The following is a 16381-nucleotide window of genomic DNA, read 5'->3' as shown; positions in this document are numbered from 1 at the left end:
TGGTGTTGAGCATAAGTTGGAAAAGCACACATCAAGAACGCCATTTATATCGATTGATAGCATGCAACACAATTCCATGTTGGCTCAGGGGTACGTCCTCTTCTACCCCCAAGTACAGAGACGTGCGTCAGATTCAATGGCGAGCGTGAGGTTCTGGACTGCCACGGACAGAGAATGGGGAGGGGTAGATGGGTTTGGAGGTTTATCAGTAATCTCTTTTTTCTTTTTTTTATAGTGAGAGAGAGTTGGGGGGGGAGGGGCCGGCAGAGGGAGAAGGTGAGAGAGAGAATCCCAAGCAGGCTTCTCACTCAGCATGGAGCCCGACACAGGGCTTGATCTCACAACCCCAAGATCATGACCTGAGCCAAAATCAAAAGTCGGATGCTTAACCGACTGAACCACCCAGGAGCCCCTGTAATGTCTTCTTCCTTCCTTCCTTCCTTCCTTCCTTCCTTCCTTCCTTCCTTTTCCTTTCTTTCTTTCTTTCTCTTTCCTTTTTCTCTCTCTCTCTTCTTTCTTTCCTTCTTTCTTTCTTTCTTTCTTTCTTTCCTTCTTCCTTCCTTCCTCTTTCTTTCTTTCTTTCTTTCTTTCCTTTTTCTTTCTCTCTCTCTTCTTTCTTTCCTTCCCCTTTCTTTCTCTTTCTTTCTTTCTTTCTTTCTTTCTTTCTTTCTTTCTTTCTTTTCTTTCTTTCTTTCATATGTCCTAAATAATTTAAAAAAATTTTTTTTTCAACGTTTTTTATTATTTTATTTTTGGGACAGAGAGAGACAGAGCATGAATGGGGGAGGGGCAGAGAGAGAGGGAGACACAGAATCGGAAACAGGCTCCAGGCTCCGAGCCGTCAGCCCAGAGCCTGACGCGGGGCTCGAACTCACGGACCGCGAGATCGTGACCTGGCTGAAGCCGGACGCTTAACCGACTGCGCCACCCAGGCGCCCCTGTCCTAAATAATTTTAACAGCTGGGGGTGGGGCAGAATGCAACTTGGAGGAAGAATTTCCTTCTTTTGGAACAGTTCACCCCTCCGGGCCATGGCTAAGCTTCGTCTTGCTCCCTGCAGAAGGTAGAAAGTCCAAGGTCCTGTCATCGGGGACCCAGGTCCATCCCTGGAACCACCTGCTCAAGTGCCAAGTGCACCTGAGAAGGGAGGTACCCACCACTTCTGGCCCCCAGGAATGCCTCTCACTACCCCGGGACAAGCACTGCCTGGGCAGGCTAAGGATGGAATGAGCTTCAACGAGACAGTGCATGCCAGCGTCTAGCTAGGTGCCCGGGGTGCAACACGTCCTCCATATCCGGTCATTCTATGGCCTGGCACCGGGCCCAGGAGTTCCCAGTGCCGCGGCCTGCGCTGGGCTGTGCCTCTCAGGGGAGCACACTCACCCCACTGCCCGGTGAGCACACAGGGGCGCTCCAGAGTGAACAAACACGGGTCCTTGGCCAGACGCAGCCAGACAACGGGGCCTCCAGCAAAGAGAACACGGTGTCCATCGCAGGGTCCCAGGGGAGGCTCTGGGATAAGAGAGCTCGGCCGGGGGAACCTCGGGGGAAAATGGGCACCCTGGAGGGTGATGCTGAGAGCCGGAGGGTTTGTGGTTTCCAAAAAGTGTGTGCGTGTTTATATATATTTGCATATGTCTTCATGTGGATATGCTTACATATGCATATACGCATGTGGATATATATTCTTGTGTGCACTCACGTATGCATATTCTTATGTATTCATACACAAACATACCGTGAATGTATTTGCATCCGTACACATACGTACTTAGGTATATATGCATACATATGTACGTATGCACATACACTTGTGTATTTTTTTCATGCAAACACCTATACTGTCTTGAATAGAAGGTTCCATGAGGTCGGCCAGCGCTGCCACAGTGAACCTAGGGGCAGACCCTAGCCTGGGTGTTTCCTGTCCGCCCGGCTGGGGGAGCTGAGGTTCAGAGAGGTTGAGGTGGTCACGGGATGTCACCCGGGTGGAGGACACGGGAGTGGAACCACAGCAGGCCAGAGTCCCAAGATGGAGAGGGGCAGTCACTCTATTCATGGAGCACCGTCCAGCCTACCGTCCCCCCGCCTCCCCGTTTTATTTTCCCCACAGCACTTCTGTCGGAAATGAGCCTGTGTGTCCCCCCAACTCTCGACTGTGAGGCCCAGCAAGGAGGGACTGCCCGGCTGTCTGTAGAGGGTCTAACAGAACACTTAGCACTCATTTCTCTTCAACTAATGTTTGTGGAGGGTTTAATCGCCACCACCCATTTGGGGCATCGTTAAGCACAGCTCCGAAGCGGACGAGCTGAGGCTCGAACCCACGCTGATCTCACCTCTGAGACACTAGGCTCTGCCCTTCCTCACAGCCCTTACCACGGCGCATGCCGTTCGGCGTGCTTCAGAAGGAGGCCGTGCCGTTTCTAGAAGGCCATGCTGCCCCTGACCCAGAGGCTCGTGGACCCCGCAGCGGGCCTTGACCCTGCTCTTCCTCGAGCCCCCGGATACGGCCCCTCAGCAAGCCCTGAGTCTTGCCTTCTAGACACACCCAGGATCTCCCAACTCTGTGGCCACTCGGTGGTCCGGGCCCTCCCTGTCACTCCCGGATTCCTGCACTGGCCCCACCCAGCTCCCGGCCCCACCCTGCCCACCGGACGTCCCCCCATGCAGCGGCCTGCTCCAACTCCGGTCTGCTTGTCACTGCTGACGAGTCTCCAGCAGCTCCCAACTCACCAGGGCCACAGGTCCTAGCCTCCCCGAGAGAATAAGGAAACAAAATCTCTGCCCTTGCAAAGATATTCGAGCAGAGGGAACCAGCAATAAGGAACCGACACATCGAAAGACTTGCAAATTGCACTTAATGCCATAAAGCACATAAGTTAGAAAGTGACATAAAGAATAACAGAGGGGGGGCGCCTGGGTGGCGCAGTCGGTTAAGCGTCCGACTTCAGCCAGGTCACGATCTCGCGGTCCGTGAGTTCGAGCCCCGCGTCAGGCTCTGGGCTGATGGCTCGGAGCCTGGAGCCTGTTTCCGATTCTGTGTCTCCCTCTCTCTCTGCCCCTCCCCCGTTCATGCTCTGTCTCTCTCTGTCCCAAAAATAAATAAAAAACGTTGAAAAAAAAAATTAAAAAAAAAAAAAAAAAAAAAAAGAATAACAGAGGGATGTTCTTGTAGAGGCCAGGGACACTTTAGCTGAGGCTTGAAGGCCAAGGGGCTGAGGGAAGAACATTCCACGTAGACACTTTTTTTTTTTTTTTTGGCCAGTGCAAAGTCCCTGTGGCAGGTAAGAGCTCCGAATAAGAAAACAGCCAACATGACCACACCTCGAGGTAAGGAAGGGGTAGGGTGTGATGTGGGACCAGTGACCAATGACATCCTAAAGAAATGCAGCTCAGAAGGGGCTCAGCCAGGAGGCACACCCAGATGTCATGATATGGCAAAGCAGAGGCCACAGGCCCCGTAGGAGATGTCCCCAGGAAGGTGGTCCTTGCCTCTCTCTGGCCATAAGTCCTTTTTCTACCCACCTCCAGCCCCAGCCACTGATGTAACTGGTGCCAGGACAGCATTGTCCTCCCTCCCACACCCACCCCGCCTCATAGACCCATCACCATGGGAACCGGGCCAGCCAATCAGAACACTGCCCTTTGAAAGGCCACCTTATAAATTGAGCCGCGTCTCCCCCAGACAAACCACACCCACCATTCAGAGGCCTCCCAGGGTCCCCTCCCCCTGGATAAACCAGATCATCTGTCCCTCACTTTCCTCCAGGGTACAACAGGGGAGTCTGCTGCTTGGAATGCTCAGGACCAAGCTCCAGGCCTCCCATCCCCCAGCTTAGAGCCCCAGTCACCCACGTGGCCACACCATGATGCAGGAGCCACTCAGGGGCCCCTGAGACTTCCGGGCAGCAACCTGGGAAACGCATGGAGAAGGGAGAGCGACTTGCTAAGCCTGCGACAGTCCAGCCTGGGGACATGCAGGGACAGTGACACCAGCCTGTTGGACAGCGGGTATGCGGGGGATGAGGAGAACAGCGAGGTCAGCCTGGTGGCCAGGAGACACATCGTGAGGTTGCACAGAAGTCTCAACACCCAGACAGACAGCGCCCAGAGCAGCCAGCTGTGTGCCGTCTACTCCCCCAGCCAGATAAGGAGGCAGCCGGGCGCACAGAACAGACCAGGCTGGAGGGGAAGAGCGACACCAGCCTGCCCGGCAGCGGCATCGGCAGCGGGGCCAGCAGCCTGACCAGCATGAGCTTCATCAGTCTGGGCAGCAGCGCCCTCAACTACCAGGTGAGTAGCGGGCTGTTCAGTTCTGCCAGCAGCCTTCCCTCCAGCCAGGCCAGCAGCCGCCAGGGCACGCGGGAGGACGGCGGCGTGCAGACCGGGGTGAAAAGTAACACCAGTCTGCAGGAGGACGGGGCCGGAGGCAAGGCCAAGGCCAGCGACCAAGGTCGGGGGCAAGGCCAAAGCCAGGCCACCGAGGGCGAGCAGCCTGCCCAGACGTGCGTGCCTGCATGAGAAGGCTCACCGGCCACCAGGGTCTTGAAAACTGGACGTGAACCCCCAGCAAGCCTGGACTTTACCCAGAGCGGTTACAGCCAAGCAGACGCCTTTAAAAAGCACCAAGTGCGTCCGAACCTTGGGTGGAGAGCCCCGTTGGTAGCAACGACTGTCGGCGGCAGGGTGACGCGTAGCAAGAACTATGGAAGGTAAGCACCACCTGCAGTGGCCGTCAGCGATCAACGGCATGACCGTCTACTCTGAAGCTGTAGCAGGATCCTGGGGGGCTGGGTCTACCCTCCCCTGGTGATACCACTGCGAGCCCCAGTGACGAGCCACCTCTAACAGGATCCGTCAGTGGCAAAACCGTCTGTATGGAGAACCGTCACGGCGGGATCGCCAGCCAAAACTCATCAGTGGGGACGACTGCGGTCAGCAGCAAATACCAGCTCTGTTTTAGAACAGGTTCTGATGTCAGAACCTCCCCTGGAGAAACCGTGCGAAGTGGTGGGCACCGTCTACAATCAACACCAACCGTGATGAGCTCAGGAGAAGCAAGCACCAGCCACGGCTGGGACCGTCCGCGTCGGGAGCCAGCCGAAGGAAGCACCATCGACGGGAAACCACAACCCTGGGGAGCCGGATCCCTACCAAGCTCTCCAAGATGTGCTGCCTGCGAGAGCCAGAGAGGCTCCAGACGGGGCTCCCTGAGGCCCCGTCCCTGTCTCGATGTGCATCTCCAAGGAGGTAGAGGCGAGAAAGGAGCCCAGACACCTTCTCGGTTGAGATGGTTGGGACTGCTTCCTATGGCAGGACAATGCCATGGTCAATGCTTAACGGTGACAGAAACCAACCCAGCCAAGCATGGCTGGGATGAGACAGCTCTGAGCCGTTTAGGAAAAGTCTCCTGGACGGGTGGGAGGGCTGAGGACGCTTGCCTGCCCCTTCTCAGCACCATAAAGCCCTTCCCCGGGGGCGCTGACCGTGAAAACCCTGGGGAGGGAGCGTGTCCACGGAGGGGCGGAGGTCAGAACAGTCACGAAGACATCCACTAGGTACCAGAAGGAAAGCTGAGGGGGCACCAGAGACAATAAAAAGTGTCTGGAGAGGCTGAAAGGGTGTGAGGTTCGTGTGTGTGTTCCCGGCCGAGGTTACAGAGACAAACTCAGACACACTAAGGAGCCGTGTTGACAGGAGGGCTTAGCTACCAACTGTGTTACCTCCAGGCTGGTGATCTGGGGGAAAATGCTTACAATTTTGGAGCCTGAGTTTCTTCATCTGGAAAATGGGAACGATAACCTCTATGTCATACATAGGTAGAAGGGTCATGTGGATTACGTGAAAACGGCTTTTTTAACTTTATTTATTTTGAGAGCGACCGAGAGAGTGAGTGGGGGAGGGGCAGAGAGAGGGAGAGAGAGAGAACCCAGGTAGGTTCCGAGATGCCAGCACAGAGCCCGACCCGAGGCTCAGTCTCACAGACTGCAAGATCACGACCTGAGCTGAAGTCAAGAGTCAGACGCTCAACCAACTGAGCCACCCGGGAGCCCCTAGATGAAGTATTCTTGACCAAAACAAAAACCAAAAAACCAAAAACAATGAACCCATAGCATCTGCTTAGAAGTCGAGGCAGATCAGCAGATAGTTTGCTAGGTTTCAGGAGTTAGCGGTTCCGGGTTCAAGGGCATCGCGTGTCTGGACTGCTGAGGCCCTTCCTCTGGAGCGTGAGTACGTTCTCCCCCGCTCTCCTCCCAGCAAAATCGCTTAGCGGGAACAGAGCACCCACAACCCAGGCCCCTCCCAGCCCTGCGCAAGGGGGTCCCTGTCCGCCCATCGCCGCCCCCACCCCCATTGCTGCCCTGCTCTCCTGTCTCAGAGGGTGACAGAGGGCACACAGAGGCAAAGTTGTAGGCGCTGCTGCATGCTGAGCCCTCAGTGTGGAGGCCACAGACCGCTCGGGCACGGAGTGGCCACCTTGAGCTCACCACCGTCCCCTGACCACCTCCTCCTGTCTCCTTTCTCAGCAAACGCCATCATCTCACTCCATTGTTCGGGCTGGACCCTCATCACGAGGGGGGTCTACCCCTGCCTCAGCCCCACCTTTCATCAGTCCCTAACACCGCCCCTCCCCCACTGCTGACCCCCTAATCCAGGCCCCTTCCTCCCCGACCAGTGGTTCCCCACCCTGCCTGCACAGTGGAGTCACCTGGGGAATATCTACAAGATACAGATGCCCGGGCCACTCCAGAGACCTGGACTGGGCATCAGTAGTGGGTTTAAAGCTCCCCGGGTGATGAAAATGTACAGCCAGGGCTGGGAAGCACCTCTGCCCTTGCTGTGTTCCCCATCAAATGCACTTTCAAGCCCTGGGGTCTAAAACTGACACCCGCAGGAACCAGGAAGTTGCTACAAGGGAGCAGGGGAGGGGCTTTGGCACACTGCAGAGCATGCAACCCACACAAGGAGAGGCCAGAGGTTCAAACCTCCTGATTTTTTAGATATTTTTAACATTTACTTTTGAGAGACAGCGAGAGCGTGAGCGGGGGAGGGGCAGAGAGAGAGGGAGACACAGAATCCGAAGCAGCCTCCAGGCTCTGAACTGTCAGCACAGAGCCCGACGCGGGGCTCGAACTCGTGAACAGGCGCGCCTCAAATCTCCTGATTTCCAAACGTGGGGCACAAAATCAAATTCTCTCCAAAAAGCGGGGGTAGTCACTGAAAACATTTCTGAAGGCAATTTCAGAACCACACACAGAGGCTTCTGCTTCTGAATAGAGAACACAGCGACCTTTCTGAAACAAAACTTGGCTTCTCTTCCCTAACTGCTTAAAAACTTCCGAATTTCCCCGCGGGCCAAAGGATTTGACACGGCCTTCAAGGCTCTACAACAAGCTGACCTGAATATGTTTTCCTTACCTGGACTCCTGCCACCTCCCCCTAACCCTCTCTAGACCACCTCAAACCTGTCGTGACTTACGTGCAGTAATGTACTCGTTTTCGTGTACAGTTCTCTGGTTTTTGATAAGCACACGTGGTCAGCACACCCTCAATACCAAATAGTTCCATCGCACCTCAAAAATCCCCTTTTGCCCCTTTCGGTCAGTTCCTCCCACCCCAGCACCACTGGCCAGTTTTCTGTCCCTCGTCTTCCAGAATGTCACACACGTAGAAGCACACGTTGCTAGGAGCCTTACAAGCCTGACGGCTCTCACTTGGCCATTTGTGACGCACCCGCGTTGTTTGCTGCTGAGTAATGTTTCATGGTCCATCAGGTCTCTGGTTGAGAGGCATTTGGGTTGTTTCCCAGTCGGGGACGTTACGAAACGACTAATAATCACTTACGTACAGGCTTTGGTATGAACATAAGTTTCTCACTTCACTCTGCTGAGCACCCACCAGTGGGATGGCTGCCTGGCACGGAAGGGTGTCTAGCTTTGTAAGGACCCACCGAGTCACTTTCTGAAGGTGGCTTTCCTTTGTGATTGCCAGCACTTTGTAACTTCCCGAGTTTGGGTTTTTCATTTTCGCCCTCGAAGTCCCTGTCCATTATCTTAACCCTAAGAGGTAGTTTGTACCGGCCTCCCATTATTAACTCGATTTTATAGATGGGGAAACTGAGGCACAGAGAGGCCAACTCTGGGTAGGTTAGTGGCAGGGCTGGTATTTGAACCCGTGCCGTTGGCCCCAGAGTCCGTGACCTTAACCATTCCCTGCTTTGGACATTTAGGGTCCCGGCACACCCAGGGGACGGGCCGCCCCCACACGCAGAGCCCCCGGCCTGCTGTTTCTTGTCCCGAGCCCCTTAAGTGTGGCACCCCCCACTCTTCGTGTCTGCCCCCCTGAGGACAGCTGTCACTCCCCACCCCCTGCCCGTATTGTCAATGCCACTTCCGTGTCAGTAGCATCAACAGTGGCCGAATGAGCGAACGAAGGGGAGACAGTGGGTGAAGGATGCATTGCTGAGTCAGAAGAAAGCTGAGTCCCCCACGGCCTGCATCTCAGCGACCACAGCCCGCGGTCCAAAAGCAAATGCGGCTCAGGATCCGAAAATTAAATACCGCTCCGGGTGCACGCCTGAGCCCCCAGGGCCGCTCCATCCTTCTCTCACCGTCTGCCCAGCAGATACGTCTCGGCCCAGCTCTCTCCCAGCCCAGCGCTGGGGAGGCAGCGAGCGCTTGGAGCAGGGACCATTTTTCAAGCGGGTCCAGTGATTTTCTCCTTTCCTGTCCACTGGCTGGGCGTTGGGGACGCGGCGTGCTTGGAGCGATCGGCTGGCTGCGGGCGCTGGCTCCTGAATTATTAACTGGGCTGGGGACAGAGTTGCTTACAAATGCTGTCCGTCCAGCAGCCCGGGTAGCCCACAGACTTCAAACAGGCCTGGAGCAGGGGGGCAGGAAGGCGAGGGACTTGGCCGGGGGGGGGGGGGGGGGCGGGGGGGCCACACGCTGGCCAGATCTGGAGCCTCTCTTGCCGAGCGCTCCCTTGGCCTTCATCCCCCGGCCCGGAAGAAGTTCATTTTTCTTGAGCTCTTCCCACCATAGCGCCTGCTTTGCTGGATTTAAGCAGCTGACGTCTCCTCTTCTGCCCACTGCAAAACCAGTGGGCGAGTGGATGGAGTCTAGTGATTAGGGTACGTTCTGAGATACAGACTCTTGGTCTGTGGCTTATCACGGGTAGGGAGCGGAGTAGGTGTCTGAGGTTGGGTCCCCAGAAGGAGAGCTTGAGACGGTGGTTCTCATGAGGGGCGTTCCAAGGAGAAGGGGAGTAAGGGACACGGGATGGGGCTGGGGACTGGCCTCAGGAGGACCCCATGGGGAGCTCCGGAGCGTCTCCTGCAGCTCAGGGTGGGCCCTACCATCAGTCAAAGGCAAAGGCCCTTTGTTACCCCCACACCCTGAACCCCCACACCCATAACCTCCTGAGCAAATGCGGCTCAGCGGGTTATGGGTGGAACAGCTCCAGTCCAAATGGGCCATTCTCCAGAGAAGGGAAAGCCGCGAGCCACTTGTAGCTCACGGTGGCTACCAGCCACCACATAGCTAAAACTGGTATGGTGGCCTCACGGGGTGACCAGGACCCCAGCTCCTTCTGGATCTCCGTTCCACACTCCTCCGGATGAGGTCCTCATCCTCATGGTCCAAGGTGGCTGCCCAAGCTTCCCCAACACATCTCCATCCAACACATCGAGGAGAGCAGGGGGAGAAAGGAGAGAAGAAAGGTTTGACCCTTCTTTCTTAAGGAGACGCCCTAAAAGTGTCCCACAACACAGCTACACGGAGCTGTAAAGGACGTGAGGAAATTCGGTCCTCATTCAAGAAACCGTGTGTGGGAATAAACACTGACACCCTGTTAGCAACAACGGAGGAAGGAACGGATATTGAGGTAAATACTCTCCCCCATCCATTCTCCCTTCAGAAGCTAAAGGGGCTTTTTAACTCTCTACAAAAAAGAAAAATCACTTTTACTTAAAATCTCTGCGGTTGTGGGCAAAAATGGCCCTAATACTTAGCAGCTCCTCCCACTGAGAGGGGGAGTTTGCTTCTCCCTCCCCTGAATCTGGGCTGATCTCGTGATGTGTTCCAACCGGCAGGAAGGGACTGACGCTCCGCAGCTCCTGGTCTAGGCCTTCAGAGGCCTCGTGGCTTCCGTCCACACACGCCCTGCAGCCACCCTGGGACCGAGCCCGCGCTGGCCTGTCACAGGAGGAGAGAGTCCCCAGCTCCCCCAGCCGTGCCTCCCGAGACCGTCATGAACCAGCCGGCCCCACGTGACCCACCGGCTCACCCTGCACACATGAACGAGTGCGCCCAAGGGCAGCTGGGCCTGACCCAGGCCGGAAGAGCCACGAACCCAGCCCAGCACAGCCTGCTGTCCTGCGGGCTCCCGACCAGAACTAGGGATGGCTGCTTTAAGTCCTTGTGGTTGGGGGACAGTTTGTTACACGGCCCACGCTAACTGATAATGCTCCGATGACCTCCCCTTGCTCTCAGGATAAAGAGCAACGACCACCAGGGGTCGGGCCTCGGCTGACCATTCCAGCCTCATCCCAAGCACGCTCCCCTCTGCGGGGCCTTCACTTCCACAGACCCACTGACCCCCCACCTTTGCAGCTGCCCCGTCGCCCGGTTACTGCCTCCTCTTCCTGCGGAGCTCAGCTCACGTGTCACTTCCCCAGGGAAGGCCGCCCTGGCCCCCCCGACCTGACCCACGCTCTCGGGCCACCGCGTCCCTCTCTTCCACAGCACTTATGCCTTACATTTTGTCACTTTGTTGCAGTTCCTCATGGGATTCTTAGATTTAATCTGCCTCGCCCGCAAGGCTTCAACTCCGCGGGAGCAAGGACTGGGTCTATTTGGCTCACCGTTGTGTCCCCAGAGCCCAGAACAACGCCTTTTCACAGTGGGTATGGCCACTGTGTCTCAGAACGCACATCCGTGCCCTGCATACAGTAGGCGCCCAATACAGACTTCAGGATGAAGGAGTTGAATCTGAGCATTGCCAAAGGCCATCGGTGGAAACTCATTACGCCTTGACTGTAATGTTAGTTCTTAAAATATGAAAGGTGACAAAATGGGAGCCCACAGAGGTTTTAAGTGACACACACAGACTCATCAAGTTTGTCACAAATGTGACTATGAACAGCCCTACCTCTTGGCTCATCTGAGTCCTTAGGGCCACCTGCTTTTCTCAACGGACGTCAGTTACAGTTTGCGAAAACGTGCCTAGAATCCTTTCTTCCTGATAAGAAATCCTTCACTTACGTATCCCGTGAACCGCAGTGTGGGCACAGGATGGCCTCATATTCATCCTAGAATTCGCGGTGATTCCAAGAGCGGGCTCAGGGTTCGGAATCCCTGGGCCTGAGTCTTGGCTCTGACGCACAAGAGCTGCGTGCCTCGGGACCCGTGCCTTAACCTGCCGAGCCCTCAGTGTCATCATCTGTAAAATGGGGGTGAGAAAGCTCCTCCTAGGGTCGTGAAGACGTGAAAAACAAACAAGAATGAACAAATGAGCTCAGGCCCATGCTGGACAGTGGAGAACCAAGTCAGAAAAAGACACCTTCGGGCTGTTCCGAGCTGGGGCCAGACACCAGAAGTACCAGCCCCCAGGCTTCACTTAAAGACCCAAACTGCTGGCTACCTGAGATTTGGAAACCCTGGCCCCCCCCACCATTCCCACCTGCCAGCAAGCAGCTGGAGCTCACCTCCCCTGCTCCAGACTCAGGCCTTCGGGTCTGCGACCCCGGGCAAGCAGGGCAGATAGTTGAACAGTGCAGCAGAGCAGACGATGGGGTCAGGGAGGGCAGGGGGCCCTGCTCAGCCTGCAGCCTGCAGCCCGGGCAGACAAAAAGGCAGGGCACAGGCTCTGCCCCCACACAGGGCCATGCAGGTGGCAATGGATAGGTCGGTCCCCTTCCCTGGCTTTAGTTTACCCCAAAGGTACACGAAGGGGCTCTAGCAGCCCGATGGCTTTTACGCATTTCTTAAGTGTACCTGAAACCATCATTGTTCCACCCCCACCCCAAATGAAAGTAAACCCACACGCACGTGTGAGCAGAGCTTGCCGGGGAGAAGGCTGGGCAGCGGCGCAGGGCTCTGAAACCCCGTCTCATCAGTCTGGGCCCACAAGCGCCGGGCCAGGCGAGGAACACGCGTGAGTGCCACCTGAGCCCGATTTGCCTGTCACACCTTAGACTGAACTCTTTCAACCGGACCCATGTGGTCTATGTACCAAACAATGACTTTTTATTTCCATCGGGAAACATGTGCCCTTGGGGCGCCTGGGTGGCTCAGTCGGTTGAGCATCCGACCCTTGACTTCGGCTCAGGTCACGATCTCACGGTTCACAGGACCAAACCCCGCCATCCGGGCTGCTTGGGATTTTCTCTCTTTCTCTTTCTCTGCCCCTCCCCTGCTCGTGCTCTGTCTCTCTCGCTCTCAAAAGGAATAAACATGAAAAAATTTAAAAACAGTGTGCTTCCCCATTTGTCTTGAAGCACGTGGCCCTCTTAGTCTGTCTCTCACTTTCCCGTGTTTGCTGGGCGTGTGGCTCTCAAGAAAGAGTCTACATCCTTCCTTGCTTTGTGGGAGAAAACTAGGGTTGCAGTGACAGAGATAATGACAGACAGCGGCTGTCGTCAGCCTCAGGACAGGAAGGCGAAAGGAAGAGGGGGGACGGTGGTGATCTGGCACACACAGGCCACCCCACACCAGCCAATGGCTGCCCTCAAGGAAGAGGTTCCAGGTGGCCAAGTCTGCTATTTCTAGAAAATCAGAAACCCAGACTTTTGATGAGAAGTCTCCTGACTTAAATATGATCACTAACTTTTCTGCCAAACAAGACCCTGTTCCAACAAAACACACCCATAGATGCAGACTTACCCCAGGAGCCACCAGTGTGAGACATCCACTCTAAGACGGGCCTCGGAAGCCAGTTCTCCTTGGAGGCTGACTGCCTTCCCACCCTGAACTTGGCAAGATCAAGTCTGAGCCGACAAAAGAGTTCCCTTGCTTGGGAACCCCGCACAAACTGCCCCCTGCCCCCCCCCCCCCCCGCCAACACAGAGAACAGATGTGACACGTGAACTGAGGCAAGAACGCAGCCTGAGATTGGATGGATGGACCTTGGAAACACAAAGCACGACTTGTTCAAAACTGGTGACGGGCAATCGGCCGGACCGGGCTGAGAAGGGTTCACGCCGACACCAGAACGCAGGACCCACCAACGCTCCGCACGCCAGTCCCTGGATCTTTCTCAAACAAATCCGAACGAGTATCTAGCACCCCACTTACACCTTCGCTGGCTCCCCATTGCCCTCAGAGTGAGGTCCAAATGCAAGGCCTTAACTTGACCTTAACGCCTTAGGTGCAGCCTCTTCTCTGGGCATCCTTGCCATGTGCCCCAGGGGCCCTTGCTGTCCCCACAAAAGTGCTTTTCCTTCTCTCTCTCTTCTGGGGCTTTTTTATAAATGATATAAAAATGTTATGACCTAGAACACCCTCCTCCTTCTTGTCCTACCCAACTCGCTCGGTAGGATTCAGTGCAGGTGTGGCCTCCACCAGAAAGCCCTCCCTGATCACACCTCAGGCTGAATTTAGGCGTCACTCCCGCACCCACGACCTTCTCCTTCCCCCCATCTGTGTTCAAGTCACTGTGAGTTGCAATTATCCGCTTCCTAGATGGTTTCTCCCCCAAGGAGACAGTATCTTCAGCACTTAGCACAGAGTAGGTACTCAGTAAATGTGTGAAGGAAGGAAAGAAGGAGGTCTGAAATGGAATAGAGACCATCCCCCCAATGCTTTGGGGTATATATCTTCCTGGGGACAGAGGCCTCAATGAGTACTCAAAGGCCTTTCCGTTCCTTGGGCCTCAAAGAATCATAGTTCAAAGTTGGCAGGATTGCTACTCAGAGAAGGACAGACTTTATCGATGGTCACACAGCAACATGGGAGCAAAACTGCATGGAAAGTTCCAATCAGAACTCTGCTGTTGTGGTTGGCTTTTGTTTGCTTCCCCAGATGCCCCTCCCCCCACCAAGGGCTCAGGGAAAAGTCAAGGTGATGGGGCTGGTGGCGGGGGCTGGGGAGGGCAGACACGGAAGGTATTTTCTCTTCTGGGTCTTCATGGGCATTATAGCTCTATGAATTATTCACCAGAAAATCTGCTTGAGGTAGTGTCTTAGTCTTAATTTTCAATTCCCCTAATGCTGGCCAATTCTGTGCTGAAAAGCTCTCAATTATTAATGTTTCTAAAGCAATATTTGTTTTCTCTGCATCTAGCAACAACCGAGGCCTCAGAGCTAGTGATCCTACCCCCGAAATTCCCACAGAGCTTTGCCTTGCTGAGGAAGCATTTCAAAGGGGTCAGGGGTGTGTTAGGGTACGGCAGCCAGACTGAGAGCATTAAGCCCATGCAGAGACAGGTACTTAAAGGTTTTCCATTTTCAGGAACTCCCAGGACGGAGGAAACTGTACAAATAGCAAAAACAATGACTATGTATTTGTGTCTTATGTGCCAAACGTGAAGCTAAACACTTTACTGTTACTTATTTGACTCCATTTTCTTTGGAAATTCAAATAATTCCTTTCAACTGCAAACAATTCTTAAAACTGCATTTAGAGTCAAAGCCCTGTGTTATCAAAATCATAAGGAGAATTTCTTTTTTTTTTTTAAGTTTATTTACTTCGAGAAAGAGAGAGAGCACACACACGCGGGTGCACGTGCAAGCAGGGGAGGGTCAAAGAGAGACTGAGGGAGAGACCGAACCCCAAGCAGGCTCCTGGCCGGCAGTGCGGAGCCCCACACGGGGCTCGATCCCACAAACCACGAGACCATGAGGAGCAGAAATCAAGAGTCGGACGCTTAACCGACTGAGCCGCCCGAGCACCCCTGAAAATCAAAAGGAGAATTTTTAGGTAAGGCAGAAGTAGGTCTACATTAACAAGACCAGATCCGACTTGGGAATGGATTCTTTAGCCAAACTGTAGAGAATGGAAACTGTTTACAGAAAACGATATCTACCCATGTACTCAGAGGTGCACACTATATGCTGGCATTCAGAAGGCGTTCTCAAAGAGCTTTGTTTTACTTTCTTGGATTTTAAGATGCCTAAGGCCCTCTTCATCCTCGATCTTGGGGGCCAGATAGCACTTCACACGGCCCACCCCAGCAATCTTACACTCTACCACGAGGGGTCCATCTGCCGGCACACGGAGTGCTACTGTAGGGGAGAGTGGGGTCGCTTTCATAAAGAGGTTCAGGGACCTCGGTGTTTTCAAAAGCTAGCTGAACTTGGTTCACTCAGCTCTACAGTAACAGCCTCCTCCTCTTTGTCAACGTTATTCCTTTTCGGCAACTTAATACTTCCGTTCCCAGGTTTCTGCACTTGGAGAAAATCTCGCTCTGTCTTTTGCACAAAAGGCTACACCAGGGTCCCCAGCGTGACTGAGATCTGGGCATGTAGGTGCGCATTCACCAGAAGGCATCTTCACTCCACAGCTATACCCTGCGTCTGGATTTCCAAGTTCAGCATCTCAGTCTGCTGACTTCATCTCATAGTCTGAAACCTTTCCCTGCTTTGGAGCTTCAAGCACCAGCATCGAGGTCCCTGCATCAGCTCCCACCCTTCGCATCACGACGTCGTCAGTGCCAGCCCAGTTTTGTATTTTGGACGTGCTGGGGAGGTTCACGGTCACGGCCAAGTTGTGGTCACAGCTGGACGTGTGGCAACCCCGGGAGCACAGGGGCGAGCTGCACCGGGGAGGCGTGGGAGGAGTCGACACTGGGCAGGTTCACACCCCCAGGCTGATGTCCCAGGGGGCCTTGATGGTGCCGTCCTTCAGCGGCTCCAGCACCTTCTTCAGGGTGGAGCCCTGGACTGGGCATGCCTGGAACGCGATGGCAGAGTCAGACGGATGAGGCTCCAGGTGGAGGGAAGGAGGAAGGACTGGCCAGCCTAGGTGTCACAGGGTGACAGCAAGCAGGGAACGTGCTGGTGAGAGCCTGTGACCCAGGAAGATCACAACCTACTCAGGCAACTTACAAAACTTCTGGGCAGTAAGACTCACCAGTCCCATTTTAGAGATGGGAAAACAGAGTCAGAGAGGCCCCATCTTTGCCCCTGGTTCCTCACCTCACCCATGTGGAGAACAGGATTTGGACTCCAAGTGTACGTGACTCTACGGGCAGCACCTTCTCTACCTTGACACTATGGTGCCCCCTGGGGTTTTAGCTGCATACAAGGAAGAACTTTCTGGAAGTAAATTATGTTACTCTCAAAGAGCACTTGGATGAGCCACTGGCAAGAGGAAGATACGAATGGGAGGAAATTCTGAAGGTGGGGGCAGCAGAACCGAGGGCATCTGTGGTGCCCCCACGAGGGA

The 16381-nt window shown here is 54.8% G+C and overlaps 1 protein-coding gene and 1 pseudogene across 1 annotated transcript; one reads left to right on the top strand and one right to left on the bottom strand.

Annotated features, from left to right (window-relative positions):
• The first annotated feature begins 61 nt into the window (after nucleotides 1-61).
• On the top strand, nucleotides 62-5615 carry CE3H16orf82 (chromosome E3 C16orf82 homolog). Its single transcript, XM_042972424.1, has 4 exons — nucleotides 62-122; nucleotides 1060-1148; nucleotides 1369-1587; nucleotides 3667-5615. The coding sequence occupies exons 1-4, from the start codon at nucleotides 62-64 to the stop codon at nucleotides 4240-4242; spliced, it is 945 nt and encodes a 314-aa protein (XP_042828358.1). The 3' UTR covers nucleotides 4243-5615.
• A 9440-nt stretch (nucleotides 5616-15055) lies between these two features.
• On the bottom strand, nucleotides 15056-16140 carry LOC102950779 (annotated as a pseudogene).
• Between the last annotated feature and the right edge of the window lie 241 nt (nucleotides 16141-16381).

The sequence above is a fragment of the Panthera tigris genome, chromosome E3, assembly GCF_018350195.1.
Source record: "Panthera tigris isolate Pti1 chromosome E3, P.tigris_Pti1_mat1.1, whole genome shotgun sequence".
NCBI classification, from domain to species: Eukaryota; Metazoa; Chordata; class Mammalia; order Carnivora; family Felidae; genus Panthera; species Panthera tigris.
Note: the sequence above shows the minus strand (reverse complement) of the source record. Positions and strands in the feature narration are given on the sequence as shown.